Source organism: Acartia tonsa, chromosome 4 (genome assembly GCF_053477335.1).
Source record: "Acartia tonsa isolate MP-2025a chromosome 4, ASM5347733v1, whole genome shotgun sequence".
Taxonomy (NCBI): domain Eukaryota; kingdom Metazoa; phylum Arthropoda; class Copepoda; order Calanoida; family Acartiidae; genus Acartia; species Acartia tonsa.
Genome location: NC_137263.1, coordinates 21,384,976 through 21,404,571, shown reverse-complemented (window position 1 = coordinate 21,404,571; position 19,596 = coordinate 21,384,976). Strand labels below are relative to the sequence as shown.

At 36.0% G+C, this 19,596-nt stretch overlaps 2 protein-coding genes across 5 annotated transcripts in view; one reads left to right on the top strand and one right to left on the bottom strand.

Annotated features, from left to right (window-relative positions):
- LOC145316426 (uncharacterized) overlaps positions 1 to 2,839 on the top strand; it is a 79,452-nt gene extending 76,613 nt beyond the window's left edge. For 3 of the 4 annotated variants that reach the window (XM_080156896.1, XM_080156895.1, XM_080156894.1), the window contains one exon: positions 1,352 to 1,488. In XM_080156896.1, coding sequence (XP_080013022.1) covers positions 1,352 to 1,474 — 123 coding nt within the window. In that variant the 3' untranslated portion in view covers positions 1,475 to 1,488. Of the gene's footprint in view, positions 1 to 1,351; positions 1,489 to 1,939 lie in introns of those variants that run through there. The other variant, XM_080156897.1, reaches the window with a different exon arrangement.
- A 2,856-nt stretch (positions 2,840 to 5,695) lies between these two features.
- LOC145316425 (uncharacterized) lies at positions 5,696 to 18,437 on the bottom strand. Its single transcript, XM_080156893.1, has 14 exons — positions 17,990 to 18,437; positions 17,153 to 17,274; positions 16,679 to 16,813; positions 16,011 to 16,509; positions 15,125 to 15,259; positions 14,691 to 14,932; positions 14,247 to 14,399; positions 13,701 to 14,062; positions 12,870 to 13,140; positions 12,448 to 12,535; positions 11,797 to 11,917; positions 10,884 to 11,007; positions 9,976 to 10,116; positions 5,696 to 9,509 (listed from the first exon to the last, which is right to left on the bottom strand). The coding sequence occupies exons 2-14, from the start codon at positions 17,234 to 17,236 to the stop codon at positions 5,859 to 5,861; spliced, it is 6,006 nt and encodes a 2,001-aa protein (XP_080013019.1). The 5' UTR covers positions 17,237 to 17,274; positions 17,990 to 18,437; the 3' UTR covers positions 5,696 to 5,858.
- Positions 18,438 to 19,596: the final 1,159 nt, after the last annotated feature.

Below are 19,596 nucleotides of genomic sequence, written 5' to 3'. Positions count from 1 at the left end.
AATCACAAAAAATCTATTTTTTTTTTACGTTTCTTGATTTTAGAAAGAGAGTTCAACGCAAACATAAACGTCAAACGTCATAGATATATTCTAAATATAAAAAAAAAACATTTAAAGTGCCACTAGAGGCTTCCAGTATATCATATGATATTAATTAAGTAGCATTGGCTGACTTAATATATGCGAACATACTTTTGTTAGGCAAAGTTGACTTAAATAATGGATTTTGTTTACTTGAATCTTACACCTGATTGCCATGCTCTCCAATAAAGTGAAAATTGTAGCTGGCTAAACTAACTATCCACCCCATTACCTCATCCAGCTTCTAATGCAGCGCAAAGAGGGATGGGACATTGGACTGTAATTTACACAAGTACCAAAGGTTTTTAACCATGTTATCTTATTGCGTTGCTTAAAAACAATGGGTACTTTAATAATTTTGTTCTGAAGAGGAGGTAATTTTTTTGCTCATCATTGGGGATAAATATTAATTTATTTGTCCTATCCCCTAAGATCCCTGAGGACAAGGTAAAGTAATAAATTACAGAATGCAAACTCTGAACCAGTGTAGCGTGCATAACAAGGAAACAAGAAATCCTACCAAATAATTGAAACATTTTATTCTTATAGTTTAAGTTCTTTCATTTCATCTTTTCCACTTCAAAATGATTCCTTTCAATGAACTTCAGTTCCCTATTAAATAAAGTAGTAGAGTTTTTATGTTTGTCCATAGGATCTCGTTAACCGCTGAAGCGATATGGTTCTCCTTTTCAGTAAAGCTTCATATGGTTCCTGGTAAAGTTTAAACTATTTAGGGGGAGGGTACCGCCACCCTACCAAGAGTAATCGCCCCTGGAAAAGAAAATCGCAAGAATATTTTAAAGTGCTGTCAGGCGGCGCCATTGTTTGACTTAATAGACTTTTCTTCTAACAAGGGTGCCGAAACCTATTCTTTTCAAAACTACAATTTAAAGTGGGGGGGAGGTCGACCTCCCCCTTCCCTCTCCTCACCTCAAGTGCCCATAGAGGCCTCTAGAAGCGTAGCCGCTAGTAACCTATTATACAAAGTAGTAGCTGGTTTTATATATTTGTCAAATATGAACTCGCTAACCACTGAAGGCAAGTTCTACACAGGTTCTGAATTGGTTTTATTTTACTTTAATTAATGTTACAGGCTAATTTTCTACTCCTGTAAATGTATAGCCCCAAAATACTAAGTGATAAGGCGCTAGTATGTACTTAACTAACGAACAATTTATTTAAATTCGTTTTTTACAACATCATTTCTTCTACTTTTGATAAAAAAAAATTAAAAAGTTCCTTATGACTTTAATGTTGTTTTAAATTTCAGGGTGTCCTGAACGTTGACTTCAGTAACGGTTTGGAAAACTATATCTACGCGCCAATCCAGCTGGGGAGGGCGGATGGACACTTTGACCGGACCAGCCAGCACGCCAGGCGCATACAAAGATGAAGGAAAGTGTCATACATTTTATGAATTCAATTATCTTCGAAAAATGTCTAATTTAAACTAAAATTCCTTTGAAATTGAACATGCTTAATTTCATTTTATGTATTTTTTTTACCCAGGAAACGAATATTATTTTTTATTTGTTGTTACTTTGACTTAAAGGCAACATTTGATGTATTTTTATGTTACACGCTGTGCCTATAGCAACTTTGAAGTTCTTCTCTTTCATAGACGTTCAATTGGGGGGGGGGGGGGGGATTAAAGGGTTGTTTAACCCCCCTTAAACTTTGAAAACCCTCAGTTTCCTCCACAATTTAAAAAAAAATCATTAGATTACCCCCTCAATTGAAACCATTCAATTAGCCCGGGCCTTCGGACCCTCTAGCTGGGTAAAATCTTATAATTTTTCCTTTAAATATCCTCGGAAAGCTATAGTATAAATTATAAAGATGACACCTTTTTCAACAGTGCAGTGACATAGAAAATCTGGCAACAGCCTTCAACAGCAATATCTAACAGCAAACAACAACATCAACAACTTGAAATAATAAACAGTTATTAAGGGCATTAGTTATTAGTGGCGGAACTACTCGATAATTCAATTACGTCCAGTCTACAGACTTTTAAAATGTAAATTACTCCCATATTCAAAAATATTTTATTGTGAATTTTCTGAAAGTTTGATTTATTCATAGTTTATCGGAATAGTTTAAAAATTACTTTTTTTATGTATCAACGAACAAATTTGTTTATAATGAATTTATAATAGCAAAACGACCTACCCTATTAAAATTGAAAAAGCTTTGCTACCTATAAATGTTGTAATTCTTGTAAATTCATAACATATAAGATTGCACAAGGATCGGGGATCGGCAGCCGCGCGTAAGCCTCAGTAAAAACGTCATTCTATCACTATAAAATTCAGCTGGATGTATAAAACTGCTCTTTAGCAGACAATCCTTCTTTCTGAAATTTCTTTTTTTAAAACTGAGGCTTGTGCGCGGCTGCTGAACCCTGACAAGGATTAAAAAGTTTTATATTCCCACAACCCAACTTATTATTATTATTAATATTAAATTTAAGGTATGCATATAATTAATCTATAGCTTAAGTTTTTCTTAAAAATATATAAAATCAAAAATAATTTTTGGGGGAGTTAAGTTGCATAATATTAGAAAAACTAGAATGTTGGATTTTCCTTTTCAAATTCTAAATTAATACATTTTAGAACTTTAACTTATGAATTATTCTTCCATTTGTTGACTGGAGTTATTGTAATGTAAAAAGAATTATATTTTCATAACATTTTTTTAATATTTAACATTTTCTGTAATGTTATCGTTTTAAAGTTTCGTAAATAAATATTAAAATGTATGTAAGCTGTTTTGATTAGTGAAGCTACTCTATGATTCAAAATGTCCGTCTGACGGTCCGTAAAAATTGTTACGTTGAAAAATGAACTTCCCAACCTTTATTAAAAGTAGCCGGTTGGGACTTTTAGTGAAGATTCCCTATACCAATGAGCAGTGTTGTGGAGCCGCCATATTTTGCTGGAGCCGGAGCTGTAATTTTCGTTAAAAAACGGCTCCGGACTAGATAAATAAAGAGATTTTTTATAAATTATAATTTGGTAACTCTGTTTTGTCTTGTGCAAATGTCCATATTAAGTTTTCAAGTCCATTTTTATTAAAAATTGAACTTTTAAAACCTTCAAAAGTCAAAAATAGACGTGGGAAAAAAATATGTCGAGTTATTTCTTGATTTTAGGTCGGAGTCGGAGCCGCTCCAAAATCAAACGGCTCCGCAACGCTGCCAATGAACATAAGGCATCCTGAAATTTAGCAGGGATCTAAAGGGATAAGACAATTGTCGATAAATTGATGTAGATCAACAATGATGATAATAAAAATTACCCCTTCTGTTGATTACAATTTAATTGAAACATTTGGACAATGAATAAAATTCAATTAAAGTTCCCAAGGTTATTAATCCAACGAATAAATCATAAGACTTTGGGGGCTAGTTTAATAAACAGCCCAATGTCCTCCCTCCCTCTTGTTACAAACCCAAACCATTTTGTTATTTTTAAATGACATTATCTGCTCTATAACTTACTTTTTCCGTTTTTCCATTAACAATTTATTGTGCATCGCTGCTTATAGAATAGATGACGATGTTGTCATTCTTGTTAAGCTTCTAATAAGGAAAATAAGCAATATAAAGTCTTTTTTTTTAGATCTTTACAAAACCAAGGCCGATACAGCTTAGTTTTGGCAGGTTTTAGGCCATTTCGGGGAAGAAGTAGGTCTCTTTCACTCCAAGAGGGTGCTCTAACTATGAATGTCATCCCTGACGACGAGCGGATGTATTACAGGTCTAAGAGGCCCTAGAGGTTGTAAGTATTGTTCCGCTATTGTTTTTTTATAATTACCTATTAAGAATGGAATTGAATGCACTGCGCAAATTGAAAATGTTCCTTTGCATCTTCTAAATTTTCCTTTGTGCTGGAACAGGGATACTGAACCAGGAAAAATGATAATTCTAATGTTCTAATTTAGGTACTAATAAATATGATCGTGCACAAACACACTACATTTGTTGGAATAATGGATGTATTATTACTTGGATCTTGCACCAGATTTTCATGTTCTCTAATAAAGAGAAACTTTCGGCGGGTTAAAAATAACGATTCCCCCCATCCCCTTCATCTCTACTGGATGAAAGAACGAGTTCCATGTTAGCAAGACGATATTTTTTCCGCTGTCATAATATTGACTTATATGGTTGTATTATACCCCTACCCTACATCCCTGATTTTTGCTCTTGTGGATAATTTGCTCATTCTGATTGTGCAAAAGCAAACACAAATACCCACATAAACTCCCATAAGCACACATACACACAATCAAAAACTCGCACACACATCTTCTGCCAAGATTATTCAAGTTTGTAGAATGGACTAACTTAACAAAACAGTGGATACGCCCATAGCATCTAGGAGCTCTAAGTTCGAATAGGTAAAGAAGTGCAAGAATATCCTAAAACCATACCAAAACTGAAATATTAAACAAGAAGGGCCTGAAAACGTCCCGTGACGTATGTGAATCGTTAAAGTTGTCATCAAAATCTTATAGGCTACAGACAAAATAATCCTTACTACTTATTTAGGAGTATACATTTTATGGTCATAAAAATAGCATGTTTTTTTTTATTTATAAACTAACTGATGTTATATTAAAATTAAACAATGAAAAACTGTGTACTAGACGTACATTTGAAAAATCCTAGGCATCTAAGTAAATTAAGGACAGTATATAGTCAGAAAGGAAGGGGTCAGTTGGCTGTTAATTACACTAGTCCCCTAAGTAATTTTCAAAACGTTTGGGGAGATTTATTGAATTGCAATTGGTTTGAGTCGAGTGGCCAAAAGTTTGAATCACTTATTATTGCTGCTTGTACCAATAACGAAATTAATTCGGGGGAAAATCACGAAACCTATTTTTTCAGCTGTCGTTGGGGGGCAACACATTGTTAAATTGACAACCTCTCCATTTCCCCCCAAATATTATTTTAGATTTATTTCGCTTGTTGATTATACCTTATTCCCGAATTTAATATAATCTACAGAAGGGGCAATTTTGTGCATCGTGGATGAACATCAATTTATCGGCCATTGTCTTAATCCTTTAGATCCAAGGATTATAGTTCTACTTCCAAAAAAATATAAAAAATGACGTAAAACCAGACAAGACAATTCTAATTACAGAGAAAATGCGCTATAAACAAGGATGACAACATCCATAAAAGCGAAGCATTGAAACGGTAGGACAAACGGACATAGTGTCAGAACTGAATAATCAGAATATAAATGTATAAGAGTCGAAGCAAATTTGTAAGTTAATTTGTTGAAAAACTGCTTGATACAGAATAATGTTTAGGGACATAATTACATTTTTAGTACTTGATTATAGAGTTGCTTCGCTTATAATATTAAACTTTGTTGTCCCAGGAATCAGTATACCAAAAGTCAGATCAATCGGATAATTATGTAGATCACATAAAAATTTGTTGTTAAAAAAATCTACATGTTTAAAATGGACGTACGGACATTCTGGTAATTGTAACATGCCTAAATTAACGAAAAAAGCTATCCGTTTCGGACGTGCGGACAGACCCTAATTATAGAAAAGCTTCGCTTTTAAAAATAAGAAATAAACATTGAAATAATATTGTTACATTTATTTCGCGAATAGAAAACATCATTTGATATACCCATAGAATTTGATATAATTTCTATCACATAAGAAATACAAACTGATAAAATCATAAGTTGCTCACTGAAATTTTAGAATGCCAAAATAGTGTTGATGATGCCCTTTTGTATTGCCTACATGAGGCCATAACGTTTTGTACACTCCGGACAGAACCATTTCCCCTCTGGAGGAACCAGAATGTTGACGCACTCAAAGTGGAACCACTCGAGCCTGCAGTCGGGTGCGTCGCATCCAATCATCTCGCTGTACTCGTCATGCGGACACTGGCAATAACAATACAACTTTGTATCTTCGGTGTTCCCGTTTTTATGTTTGGTGCCGTCGACTCTCTGCTTGCCACTGCCAGCAGCAGCAGCCCAGTCTCCGCCAGCTTTGTCGTCGTCGGATGTTTCCCCATCTTCCTCCTCACTAGACGCCCTCCGTTGATTAAGAGCCAGAGATTCCCGCATCTTTTTCGACAACGGTCGTCCACCTTCCTCATTTGCGGTTGATTTTCTTTTCTTTTTTCGTCGCGATTTCCCATCTTTGGTTTTTTGTGGTGGTAACTTTATTTTAAGCTTAATGTTTGGTTTGGCCTTGGTGGCTGAGGATTTTGCTTTGCCCTTGGGGGAATTTGATTTAGGAACAATGCTTTCATCAGCAGAGAAGTCTGTGTCAAGATCTGATGTAGCAATATCATCACAAGATGTGTCATCATCAGAATCGCTCCCGTCCTCTGTATCAGATCCTTTAGAACTGTCTGTATCAAAAGAGGGTCGTGCGGTTCCCGCGGTGACTCCACTATACTTTGCCACGTCAGGTGTGTGATACTTGGGCTTTGGGCCACGCTTTAAGAAAGGTGTTAGTGCAGGGGATGCCAATGGAAGCCCGGATTCATACTTTGTATCGTTATTCTCGTTTGAATTATTTTGAACGTATGGTGTTGAAGCTGATGGAACGGCGGGGGTACTTGTCAACTGCCGTCTTGCCGCCATACCAAACATATCCACATTCTCATTCATTTTTTCCGGACTCTCATCCGCGCTGCTTGTGTCAGAACTTGCCGACGAGTCGGGTCTTTTTGCCGAAGCCGTTACCGGCTGCGGCTGTTCATTTTCTTGACTGACGTTTTGTTCTTCCTCCATATAAGAAAGGTCTTCATGTTGTTCCGGCTCAAAGCTGTCACCGAACTGGTCAAAGGTGACATTGCTGACAATTTTATCCATTTCTCTGGTATCCTCTGGTGGCTCCTGTCCCATCATAAATGCAGCATAACAATAATCATGATCCATCAAGGATTTGTAAGAAGACATAGACGTGTACTGTGTACGTCTAGACGTATGATCCTCATCGTCGCTTGATTCCGACAAATTCAGATCAAACTCGGATTTCTTCGGCGGATGTGCCGCAGCAACTCCAAAATTTGTGCGGATCGCCCGTGGTACTAGGGTACGAGCTCCACGTCCACGAACACGTGGGCCTGTGCCTGTCGGCCGTTGTGGTGAGTATAACTCGTTATGAGTTGGGGCATGCCCTCCACCACGTGAGTGTACACCACCCCGTGTATTTGCTCGTCCAGCCTGGCGTTTTTGCGGCCCATCTGCATCTTGTCCATCCTTGTTGCCAACAAATATGAGATCTTGATTCCAAAGGCCTCCGATGACCGGAGCTTTGGGACCTTCACCGGGGCTAGGCTTGGTGGCGGTTCCAGTACCTACCGCACCATCCTCTTGGTCGGTATTTTGAAAGAGTTGTTCAGGTGGAAGATCCGAGGGTGCTGGTACCTTTGGCATCTTCATACTTGCTCCAGCCAGCAGAGCGTCTATACCTGCCTGCCAGGAGTTGTCCTCTGTGTAGGCCTTTTCAGCAATTGTCGACTGTACTGCGTCCCTGTCCGATTCTTGCAACGCTGCCGTGTCCATAGCCTTAGATTCATCCTCAGATTCCGGCATAATAGAACGGATAGCAGCGTCAAGAACGCTGATTTCAGTGACTTCAGGAGTAGTCGTCTTCTTTTCTGTTTCAGGTTCAATGTCGGGCGGCTCCAACTCTTCGATTTTCTTGCACACACCGTCCCACACAAGATCAAGAACTTGAAGGCAAATATCAAGGCTATCCACTTCCTGGGCGCAAAATTTGGTGACATCCTGCTTTAACTTGCGCCGCCTCAGAAGTTGGCTGACCACAGGCTGCAGCTGAGGATGTCGGCGCACTTGATGTTTCCATAGCAAACTTTTGCTGATGTATGATCGGTTGCAGTTGGGTTGTGTACAGACATGAGGTGTTACACCCTGGTGCTTTCTGGAGTGAACTTTAAATGCTGCCGCGTTGGCGAGTGTCATATCACAGTTGTGACAAGGTATAGGGTTGTCTGGCAGACAGAAATGATAAACATGCGGCCAGGTGGGACAATGGCAGCTCAAACATTCCTTCTGTTCGCCGCTGTGCTTGAAAAATAAATGCTTTCGGAATGAGATTGCCTTCTCGAACGTGACGAAACATTTCATACACATCATGTCTTGATCGTGCGATGTACAATGTTTGAGTAAAGATTCCTGGTCTTTGGAGGAGGTAAAACAGATTTCGCAAATATTATGCTCTTTGCGTATATGGCTTTGAAATTCAAGGAAGCTATGCAGGTCAACCCGCAAACAGACCTTGCAGGCGAACCTAGCACGGGTAGCGTTGGATGTTGGCGGGCCTGTACAAACATGACTGATCAGGCTGCCATAGTTTAGGAAAATATTACGGCATATGTTGCAAGTTAGGATCTTGGTTTGGTGGATAGTTTCTGTATGTTGGAACAGGTCAGAATATTCTTTACATTCTGTTGTTGGACAATAGGAACAACGATAAAATTCCAGCACAAATAGTTCCTCCCGAGGACAGTAGTTGAACAGTACCTCTTTTCTTTTTGTGTCTTTCAGATATTTCTTGACTCTTTGGATACAGTTTTGAGCGGTTTCCCCCATGATATTGTTGACTCCATCCTGCAGGTGGTGAATATGAAAATGTGATAGCAGAAAGGTGACATCCACACTCACAGTCTTGCACTGCTGGCAGAACAGGCAGGTGACAAACTTGTCAATAATTCTGCGCATTTTTCTAACATTCTCTGTAATCTCCAGCTCCATCCTAGCAATCCTGTCCGTGCGGCTTTCAAGTTTGGCCTTGTCTGGCTTCTGCTGGACAACAACAGGTAGTGCGGTTATACCTTTGGCTGTTATTGATTGGGCTGGCGGAGTAATATCTGCAGGTTGTGTAGCTCCTTGTATCTTCATGGTTGGTTTCACTGTGCGTTTACTTGCTGGTCGTTTTGGCAGGGGCACCACAGGAGATTTAATAAGTGGCTCCATAGCGTCGTCGGTGTCAGAGTTTGGTTCGTTGTCATCACCACTGGGACGCTTGCGTGAGTCATCAATAATGAAATTCTTCCCAGCTCGCTCTATGCGCAGTGAAAGAATGGAGGAATCAACCAGGCTAGATACTTCTTCTTTCTTATCATCCTTGTCCTTTAATGCCTCGTCAATTTCGTTGGTAATGCTGAACATATGGCCGCAATCTTTAAATTCCTTCTTTACATTGTTTGTAATTCCCTTTGCTCTGGTGCCACTGAAGATTTGGCCCAGGCTAGGTACGTTTGGCAACACAACCGCTCCAAATTTTGGCGGGAGAGAACTCTTGAATGGGAAGGGCAAATATCTGGAAAGGGCAGTTCTGTCAAAGCAGCTGAATGTTGGTTTAGCAGGTTCGTGACTAGTTACAGCTTGGGTATTACTCGAAACCTAAAACAAATATCACATTAAATTTTAATTGCCGATAATTAGCAATTCAAAAGATTTTAATGAACCATAGTATTTTTCCTGTTCAATTGTTTAAACTATATTTATGGGGCATAAATTCGAAGGATTTTAATTTTCTACCACATAGTTTTACAAATATAAAGACTTGAAAATCATTCTTAAAAATTATTATAACAGGAAAAAAGGGTTTAGTCACCGTTGTTTAACCTCATTTAAACAAAAATTTGTGATTCTTTTTAAGTGTAAGAATGTCGAGTGAATAGCTAGAAAAACAGCTTAATCCAAAGACACTTAGTTCTGAAAGCAAAAAAGACTAAAACCACCCATGACCTATGAAAAGATTACCTAAAAGAGAGTCTGGTCGGTTTATTAGTTATTGAGATCTTGAGCTTCAGACAAATAATACTTTATATAATAGGAAAGAAAACAAATTGTTTTATTCTAATACCTGTTTATTTTGGGCTGGTTGGGACATATCAACTTGAAGTAGAGTGTTGATATCTATATCCAATAGATCTGTGCTATCCAGCTGTTTATTAGAGTTATGGTCGATGGGAAGATTCTTGCCAGTCAATACTTTGTACAGAGTCTAAATATTTAACTAGTAAGATAACACTATAACAAATATAACTAAAGAGTTATTTATCGTATCGTATTATAGGCAGCTTTCCACGGATATTAAAATAAAAAATTGTAAGATTAGAACTGGTACTAATGTTATAATTTTTTTTCAAAATGGTTGATAATTGGTTCTTATCCAGTGGATATTAAGTGTACAGGTAAAAATGAAAAAAAAAAAAAATTTTAAAGTTAAAAATCAACTTATAAAACAAAATATGCATATTTTTTCTTCAAATATGTGAATAATATTAAAAAAGATGCATATATTGTTTTATAAGTTGACCTGTAACTTTAAAAAAAAAAATTTTTTTTTTTCAATTTTACCTGTACAGAGACCACCTGAAGGCCTGGAGCTCCGGAACCTGGAGGCCTATCCAAAAAATCTTAAATCTGGGGGAAATTCATCATATAAGAATGATTTTATCCCTAATAACCTATCCTCTCAGTCCAAAGATAAAGCCTATACTCACCGTTTACGCAAATGTGTCAGAACTTCCCCCCCCCCCTTAACCAAGAAAAAAATACAGGTGAAAAAAAACTAAAAAAATGTGTGGTAGGAGGGGAAAATAAATAATATATAGAGTTCTTTAAATATTTTTCCATTTTCCCCCCTACTTGGTGAGAAAAAACTATATATTAGGGGAGGAAACAAATAAAAAAATTTGTAGTCGGAAAAAAAAATAAATCTTGTGCAGAATATACACCCCTGAAAAAATCTAAATTTAATTTGTTTACCTTTGCATTGCCTTGATCATCCTGCTTGTTGTTAGTATTGAAATACTGGTGCTTGCTGTACAGTTTAGCTCGACCATGTCGACAATCTCCTCGCACAATATGAAGCTCAAGATCGTCCTGTGTCCTAAATAAAGAGATCTTAATGAGAAAAGAAATGCAATACAAAAATAAGATTTTCTATATAATATAAAAAGAAAGAATTTTTGGATCAAGAATAAAGTATGACTTCGAAATCATTCCTGGCCTTGGTTGACAGCGACTAACCGCCAAATAGCCGCAAGCCATTAAAACCAAATAAAAGTTAACATACTTGACTGGTAACTGCAAAAAAAAAAACGTAAATGGTTATCCCACTATGAAATGATTTCTTAATCTTTCACCTACCCTAAAACCCCATTTAATAAGACATCTAAGCTCAAACAAAATAGTATACGTTCGTGGATACAGAATATAATACGACGATAATATGACAGGGAAAAAAATGTCGATAAATAGTTTGCTAACATGGATATCATTTATTCGTCAGATAGTTCATCAAGTATTCGTGGAGGGGATGGGGTAAATGGCGTGGAGGGGGGAACGTTATTTTAGCCACTAAAAATTTCAATTTATTAGAACGCATGAAAATCTTGTGTAATAACCAAGTAATAATGGATCCATTTTCACGTGTATCTGTACAATACAGTTAATCTATCTCTGTGACCTTAGCTCAAGCTGTATCTTTAAATCACTGCGATGCCACAGTGGCAGTAATCATTTTGCGATACGAGTGAGCCGGTGGGTATTTCATTTCTAATGAGTTTCCCATTCACCACTTCCATTTTGATTTAAAGATCCATGTTTTATTGGCAGCACTGGCAGTCGCAGCAATGATTTAAAGATCCAGCTCTGATATGAAAATGAGCTTGCTGACCTGAAGACCGCATGACAAAATGAACAGGTAAGATGAAGGTTTATGGAACAGCTGTGAGTTTCAGCCTCCTTAACGGTCATTGGCACTCCACAATCATAACAAACCATCGTATGGTGACCTCCTAAATAACAGAAATAATTATGAGATATAAAGCCGCGAACTCGTGTCAAATTGATCAAATTAACTCCGTGGGAAGGGGAGAAATACAGTACAATCAAAATTATTTCAAGGGGAATTCGTCCCTAGTTAAAATCGTTGGCAGACCAAAGCTACGCCAAATGCACTAGTGGCAAAAAAACGCTGGTCTTTTTTCCAAATTGCCTCATTAGGTAAAACATTTTTCGGATGAATCTAAAAAGTAGTTGGATTGCCCTCACTCCGTCTATAAGTATCAATAATAAATTTAAAAGTGTAGATATATAATCTAGATAACTACCAGGTTCCATTGGTGAGGACCTTTGTCGTCTCGTCTGATAGCAAATTGCTTTCTGCTCTTTTGCAGCTACTAGGCCGTGTTAATATCTCCGACGCCATTGACTGATATTCAAAGACCCAATTGAAAGTTGGCACAGGGTTTCAACCCATGAACATACACATACTCTAACCCCTGCCGCCTATATTTTTTTTTCTTTAATGTACCAAGATACGAACCTGAATATTTGTTAAAGGTTTCAAAGTTGCTGTAATATCTGGCACTATTCTGATGGTGTACTTCCAAATGATTTTCAAGATCCTTTACCTAAAATTAACAATTATCATTACCTAACAATAAATGAATATATTATTTTGCAATATATTGTACGTTAAAGTGTAAATAGCAAAGAATAAAAAAGTTATGTAAAAAATGAAATACTTTTTACAGTATGGCTTCGAAACCGATTAATATCCGCTTAATTACAACCGTTTCTTAGTCAAACTTAAAAATCAAGTATAGTATCGTATTACAGACAATTTTCCACGAGTATTAAATTAAAAATCATTTAATTATCTTCTTAATATCCGCGGAAAGCTGTCTATAATACGATGCAATAAATAACTATTGCATAACAAAAACAAAATACAATGTGACATACCCGCTTAAACATTTTGAGACAATACTGACACAACATCCCATGGTGAACCTCTCTCATATGCTTAAACAGCCCCACCAGGGTGGTCACTGTCTTACACACCGCACACACATACTTCTTGTTGTGGTTCAACACCGGAGTCTTGGGGTACAGGGCCTGCAGGATCCTGACCTCCTCCTCGGGGGGCACAATCCACTCCTTGGCCTCGTGCCTGACCACGGGGGTCACGTGCACGTTGCGCACGTGGTTGAACAGGTACTTGGTGTAGGGGAAGCTAAAATTATAATGATGGATGTAGAATATACGTGGATATTATGACAGGGAAAAACTGTCGTCAATTTAGGTTTCTACCATGAAACTCGCTTATTGGTCTTTTCATTCATCAATGGAGGGGAGGGGATGGGGTATGAATGAGATGATGAGAATTATAGTTATTTTAGCCCGCTCCGTGTTTTACTTTATTAGAGTATGAAACTCTGAATTAAGATTCATGTACATTTGAAATTATCTCCAAAGATGGTGAAACTAGTTTTGTTTTATGGGAATAAAAACTAAGCTGCACGTTTGGCGCTGATGGCAGCTGTTCTCCCAAAACGAGGATACATTGCCCATAGTCGAGCCCTGGTTTTTAATAAATTTTTTTTATAAAATAGTAGATGCCAACCTACCTTCTATAGGCCATAACCTGTTTACATTATTGATGAACTTATTGTAGTTCTCACGTTTTGGGGGCAGTTTATCTTAATCTTAACTTTATCTTAATAAACGCAAGACACACACACAAACATCCAACAATTTTTTTTTAAGTTTTAAAAAATTTCAAATTGAATATACCTCTTGGGACAAAATCTGCATTTGATTCTCTGCTGTCTACATTTTAATCTTTGTTTCAAAAACTTGATCTGACTGTATACACGATGCACATGTTCACCCTTGTCCACCACTGACGTTGACAACTTGGCAGATAATCTTCCTCGTTTTAACCTTTTCTTTTTTTTATCCTTCTTTACCCGTAGAGGGGAGAACTTCAAGAATTTAATAGTTTTCATAATTAATAGTTCCTTCTTTCTTTTTTCTTCTCTTTCCTTTCTTATCTTTTCTTGCTGTTCCCGTTGTTTCTCAATGATTTCAATGTGTTTGTTAACATCGTTCATAATATGAGTCTCGACAAGTGTGCTACAAAATTCTCGAATTATCTGAAAAAAAAGAAAAATATTTGCATTTTAAATGGTAAGTGTTTTTGATTTTATATAAAAAAGGGATAATGCATGAACGAGAACAAATGATGTTTTAAACCTTTTTCCTAAAATTTTGAATTGCAAAGTAAAGTTTTGGGAGATTTTTTGTTTATTTGTTTACTAAGATAATAATTTTGAATACCTGTGACATACTTTCTTGTGTGACTTCAATTTTAGGTGGTTTGCCACAAAAGTACTGAGGACCAAATCCTGCCCCTAGCAGCTGGCTGGGATAAGGATTCTCGGCAGTTGGTTGCCCGTCTTTGAAGTGAAAAGAACACACAGCAACTTTCGCCTGAAATATTATTAGGGTTATGGTAATTTTAATAAGCATTTACTGAATAAGAACAAGAACATAAGTGGGTTCTTTATGACAAATTGTAGTGTTTTAAAAACAAGGGTTGCAGTTTTGACTCTTTAGTAAATTCAACTAGAATAAATTGACGAGAATTATTTTAAAACAAAATAAATGAAACTTAAAAATAAGCTACCTATAACTTTTTTATTTAATGTCATTTTAGAGATAAAAATTATGAATTGTTTAATAAATGAAACTACTGTAAATATACAATCAATACGCAATTACCTTAAAATTAGGATCCAAGTCAATCTCTGCCATCCACTTATCTCTCTCCTCTTCCGGGCAAGGATGCAGGGTGACCGCTAGCTGGCGGGGGAACCCAAACCTGTCAATAGCAACCAGTCTCCATTTTGCCAGGGTGTTTCTGGACACCACACAGTTAGGGACGACACAGGTATTAAACATCTCCTCGTTTAGATCATAACTTCTTACGTTCATGTTGGCCAACATGTCGTCATATTTAATACCTGAAAATTAAAGTTCACAGTTAGTAAGGTACGGTTTTTCTTAAAATATACCTAACTATTAGGTAGATTAAAAAAAAATTTAAAACTTTCATATGCCATAAAGGTCAATAACTTTACGAATTTATTCAATGGCTATAGATATTTGGTGTTGTAGTTCAACTATAGATATTATTATTATTCAAGTAACGTTACCTGTAGTAAAAAAGAGCGCAAGAAGGCTGGGTGCTCCATAGTAATAACAAGTATCTCTATCATAATTGCAAACAACGACAAAGCTGAAACTGCCTGACACCTGGTCGATTTCCTTCACCTTGCAAAATATTCCATCTAAAACATAAGTATTTATTAATCAAACATCACCGGGATGGGTGTAAAATATAGGTGGATATTATTACAGGGGAAAAATTGTCGTCGATCTAGGCTGCTAATTCCATTATCATTTATTGGTCATTTCGTTGATCTAGTAGGATGGGATGGGGTGGGGTAGAAGGGGGAATCGTTATTTTATGCCCGCTGTGTTGCTCACTTTATTAGAGAACATGAAAATCTGTTGTAAGATACAAGTAATAATTCATCCACCATCGAATGATTATAAAAGGTTTCGCAACAAGACTAATATTGTTTTAAAAAGCGAAGCAATAACAAGCAAATATTTATGCTTAAAAAGAAAAGGGTACAGAAATAATTTATAAAATAAAGAAATTTTTACTATATTTTAGCAGGGAAATAGTCTGTAAATTACAATAGTACCTAAAGCGTCATAACCACATTTTCTTTTTCGTTGGATCAAATTTTTGACTACTTTTATTGAGTTTTGATTACTTGGTTCCTAACAAGTACTGTTTCTTTTTTCTCTCTCTCAACTGTTGAACCAATAGTTGTAAACTACAGAAGGTGCAATTTTGTTCATCATTGAGGATGTACATTAATTTATCGCCCAATGACTTATCCCTCAAAATCCCTGCATTTTATGTTTTAGGCTTGTTAATGTGCGAGTACATACTTTGAAAAACTATTTTGTGACGTCAGGAGTGTCAGCGAGAATATTTAATTTTACACTAACTGATAAAATCATTACCTTTTTGAACTTTAATCTTTTTCTGTCTGTCGCTGCAGTTCTTGATAAACTCCATACTGCTGTTTTTCTTTGCCGCCTGTTTTGCTGACTCCGCCTGCCGTTTAGCCTTCAATGTTTGAAAGAAATCCTCATCCTCGTTATCCGTCGTCTCTTCCGGTCCAGCAGGATTATAGTCGTGCTCCCAGTTCTGTTTGGTTCCCTTGGGCCTGGCCTGATACCTACCCGACACAAGCAGATTATTCACGTCCGACAGCTTGAGGCCGGAGTCGCTTGTGAAGCACTTGACTAGGTCGGGGTGTCCGGTGTAGATGGCCTCCCCCATCTCCTCAAGGATCTGGACGATAAAGCATTTTGTGCCGCATTGGGCATCAAGTTCTGTCAGCCGTTTCAGGGGTATCGGCCGCCGGCGCACGTAGGACTTTAGGCGTAAGGATTTGCTGACAAAAAGGTCGCAAGGACGCTTCTTTTTCTGTTGGTCGGATGGAGATATGTTTGAATCCTAAGACAATAAAATCAAATAATCTAAGAATCATTTTCATAATTGGAACGGGAAATATTGTTTGTTTATTTCTAGGAAAGCAACTGGTAAATTATTCAAAAGATGTGTTTTTAAAATCGTGTTGAGCCACGGTCGCAGTTTTTTTTTAATCTTTCAATTGAAATCTCACCTTTTCTGTTGGTGTGGTAGCAGATCCTGGGTTATCCAGAATTTGTAGATCATCATCTTCTAGTGTAGAACAATTCTCTTTATCTTCCGCCTTATTTTCCCCTTCAGGAACATCAATATTATTTACACTTGACACCTTAAACAAGAAACATTTGTAAAAAAAAAAGCAAAGATATTTTCCTATCTGGACATATAGAGATTTTTTGTGTTCACTTAAAAGGAATTTGCATAAAAATTTTGATAAATCGCCCTATCATCCTATTAGTACGGATTGTTTGGTTTTTCCACCGACATCTCGCTAACCAATGATTCAAAATATTAGAAAATCTTAACATAGATGATTATTTGCTGGTCTTTGGTTGGATTTAGAACTGACCTCCCTCAAAAAAAAGGAAGGAGCGTAGCCCCTAGTTAACTACATGCGGTTCTTTCACTAGTTACAACTTTAACATTAATCCAATTTATTTGACATTACCTTGTCGATAGAAATAGACCATGGTTTATTTTTGTTTCCAAGTTGGTTTTGATCCTTCATTTTCAAAAGTGCGGCCTCACTCATTTCCAGGCCGCATAGTGCTTATAACACCCTTCCAAACACTGAAAAATATTACAAAAATTAATTTAAACCTTAAAATTGCGTTGATTAGTACGTCGCGTAGCAATAAAAAGGTAATTGGATTTCTAGAATAGGTAGGTATGCGACTAATAAATCATTATATAGTTTTAAAAAAATAAAGAAAACAAAGTCTTCAATTAAACTGTTACTAAAATAAAAAAGAATATATTAAAATGAATTGTAGTTCACTTTAATTTTTTTTCTACATTTTTCGATATTTTCCAAGTCTAACTGTGTAAGAATTAAAAACATAACATACAGCAATAAGTGTTTCATTTATCATTACTTTCTTTTGAACATACATTAACTATATAGTTAGATATATTTATATTAATATTTCAAAAAAGGAAATAAATCTTATCAATTTTCAATTAATAGGACGCTAAAATAAAAATATACTGGGCTTAAAATCTGAAAACTGAATTTTTAGGCAAAACTAGTAATATAAAACTGAGATTAATATTCTAACTGCGTATATAAAAAAATTTGTATTTTCAACGGCAGCTGATTTTTCTTATTTTCTAGCTAGCTCTTGCTATATACAATATTATACATATACCTACATAAAATATAAAAAATATATTAGGTACTTAAAATTAAAGATAGAACAATTATGACAGTTGTAGTAGGTAACTAAAATATTTATAAATATTATAAAGTACTTTTTTAAAATTTAATAATAATAAAATATGATACCTATGAAAATTAATTAATCCATAGAATAACTTGGGACACCGCTTACTACTTAGCATGAAGAAAGTCCCCAGATTGAATAAACGTGCTCTGCTAGTGCTGCACCCCTCCCCCCACCACCCACACAACTAAGGAGTGGGGTGGGAGGAGGAGGGGGGGATGTTGTGACTGGTGGCGCCATCATGCGGATTAATGCATGTAGTCCCGGGTACATGGGTCCTTCCCGTGTAGCTAACACCGCCTTTATTCACTAAAATCATATTTTTCACTATTTTTTTCTTCAAAACTTGCAATAATTCAAAATAAACACTGAATTTCTATAGTTTTTCATTAAAAAATATACAAAATAATAATATTTTATAGAGAAATTGAGAATAATTATAGTTTGTTTACAAATGAAAATGAGTGCAATGGACGTCGAACATTCCGTGCCGCGCCAAAGAGGAGAAAATATTTGGTTTGGCAATATTTTTAAACTTTTGTCTTTAATGATAAGGATTTTAGGGATCTAAAGGGATAAGACAATGGCCGATAAATTGATGTACAATGTACATTCCCAATGTTAATACACAAAATTACCCCTTCTATAGATTACAATTTGTTATTGTTTGAAACATTTCGACACTCAACTTAAAAAACCAAGCAATTAAAATTCATTAACTGTCCCCAAAGTTGTAAAGCCAAGAATAAAAAACGTTGTTATAAAACTTTGGGGAATAGTATAATAAACAACCCATTGACCCCTCTCTCTCCGTAAAGATTATCATTTGGCTTGTTATCCTATTATATAATTAAATAGGATGGTTTTCTGTCTGTAGATTTATAGGTTTCGATAACTACTAAACCAAAAAATTCTTAATTTTAGGGAAGTTTTACATAGGTACTGGAAACAAATTAAGCTGTTTTACTTTGAAAGAACCACGTACATCTTAGTTTTGAAATATATATTTTCCCTAACAGGCATAGAAGAGTTGAGTATAGAGGGTTATCCGTACTTATTTTTCGTGTAGATTTAATATCTGAAGCCAGATTTTACAAAGGAGTTGCTGTTTTCGAGATATAAGGGGTAGTAAATAGCCCCTAAGTAAAAAAATAATGATACCGAGAAAAAGCCTTTTCATTTTCACAAGAATAAACGCTTAGCGTAAAAATAATAAAATCAATTTTATTGATTAAAAAAATATTATTATATTTTGGGTATTTTACAAAAAGCCTTTTAATAATATTGCCAAGGAATATAGAGAGATATTTGTTTACATTATGCAAACAGCTGTTTTATGTTTGTTTATATTATGCAAAACATATGTTTCAAATCTAATATGAAATACCTGGACAATGTAATACTTAATATGAAGGGGTATAATAGAAGAAAAATATACACTGTATATCTTATATGATTGGCTACGATTAAAGAGGCTTTTAAGGACACTTGACAGAAGGGGTGGAGTCAACCCTAAACTTTACATTAGTTTTAAAAGAAACGGTTGTAAGAGTTAGTTTTTTAAGGGACAATTTCTCTTTGGGAGGTTGAGGAATCCTCTCTCAAAAGTTCTTAACCTACAATTTATCTACAAGAAGCTTTATTATGACCATATTGGTCCAATGGTTAA

Excerpts from the sequence above, each read along its gene's own strand:
- LOC145316425 (XM_080156893.1), bottom strand. The coding sequence starts at position 17,236 with ATGAGTGAGGCCGCACTTTTGAAAATGAAGGATCAAAACCAACTTGGA. Across the intron at positions 14,933-15,124 it reads TGCGCTCTTTTTTACTACAG|GTATTAAATATGACGACATG; the intron begins GTAACGTTACTT and ends TTTAATTTTCAG. Across the intron at positions 12,536-12,869 it reads GTCTCAAAATGTTTAAGCGG|GTAAAGGATCTTGAAAATCA; the intron begins GTATGTCACATT and ends TGTTAATTTTAG.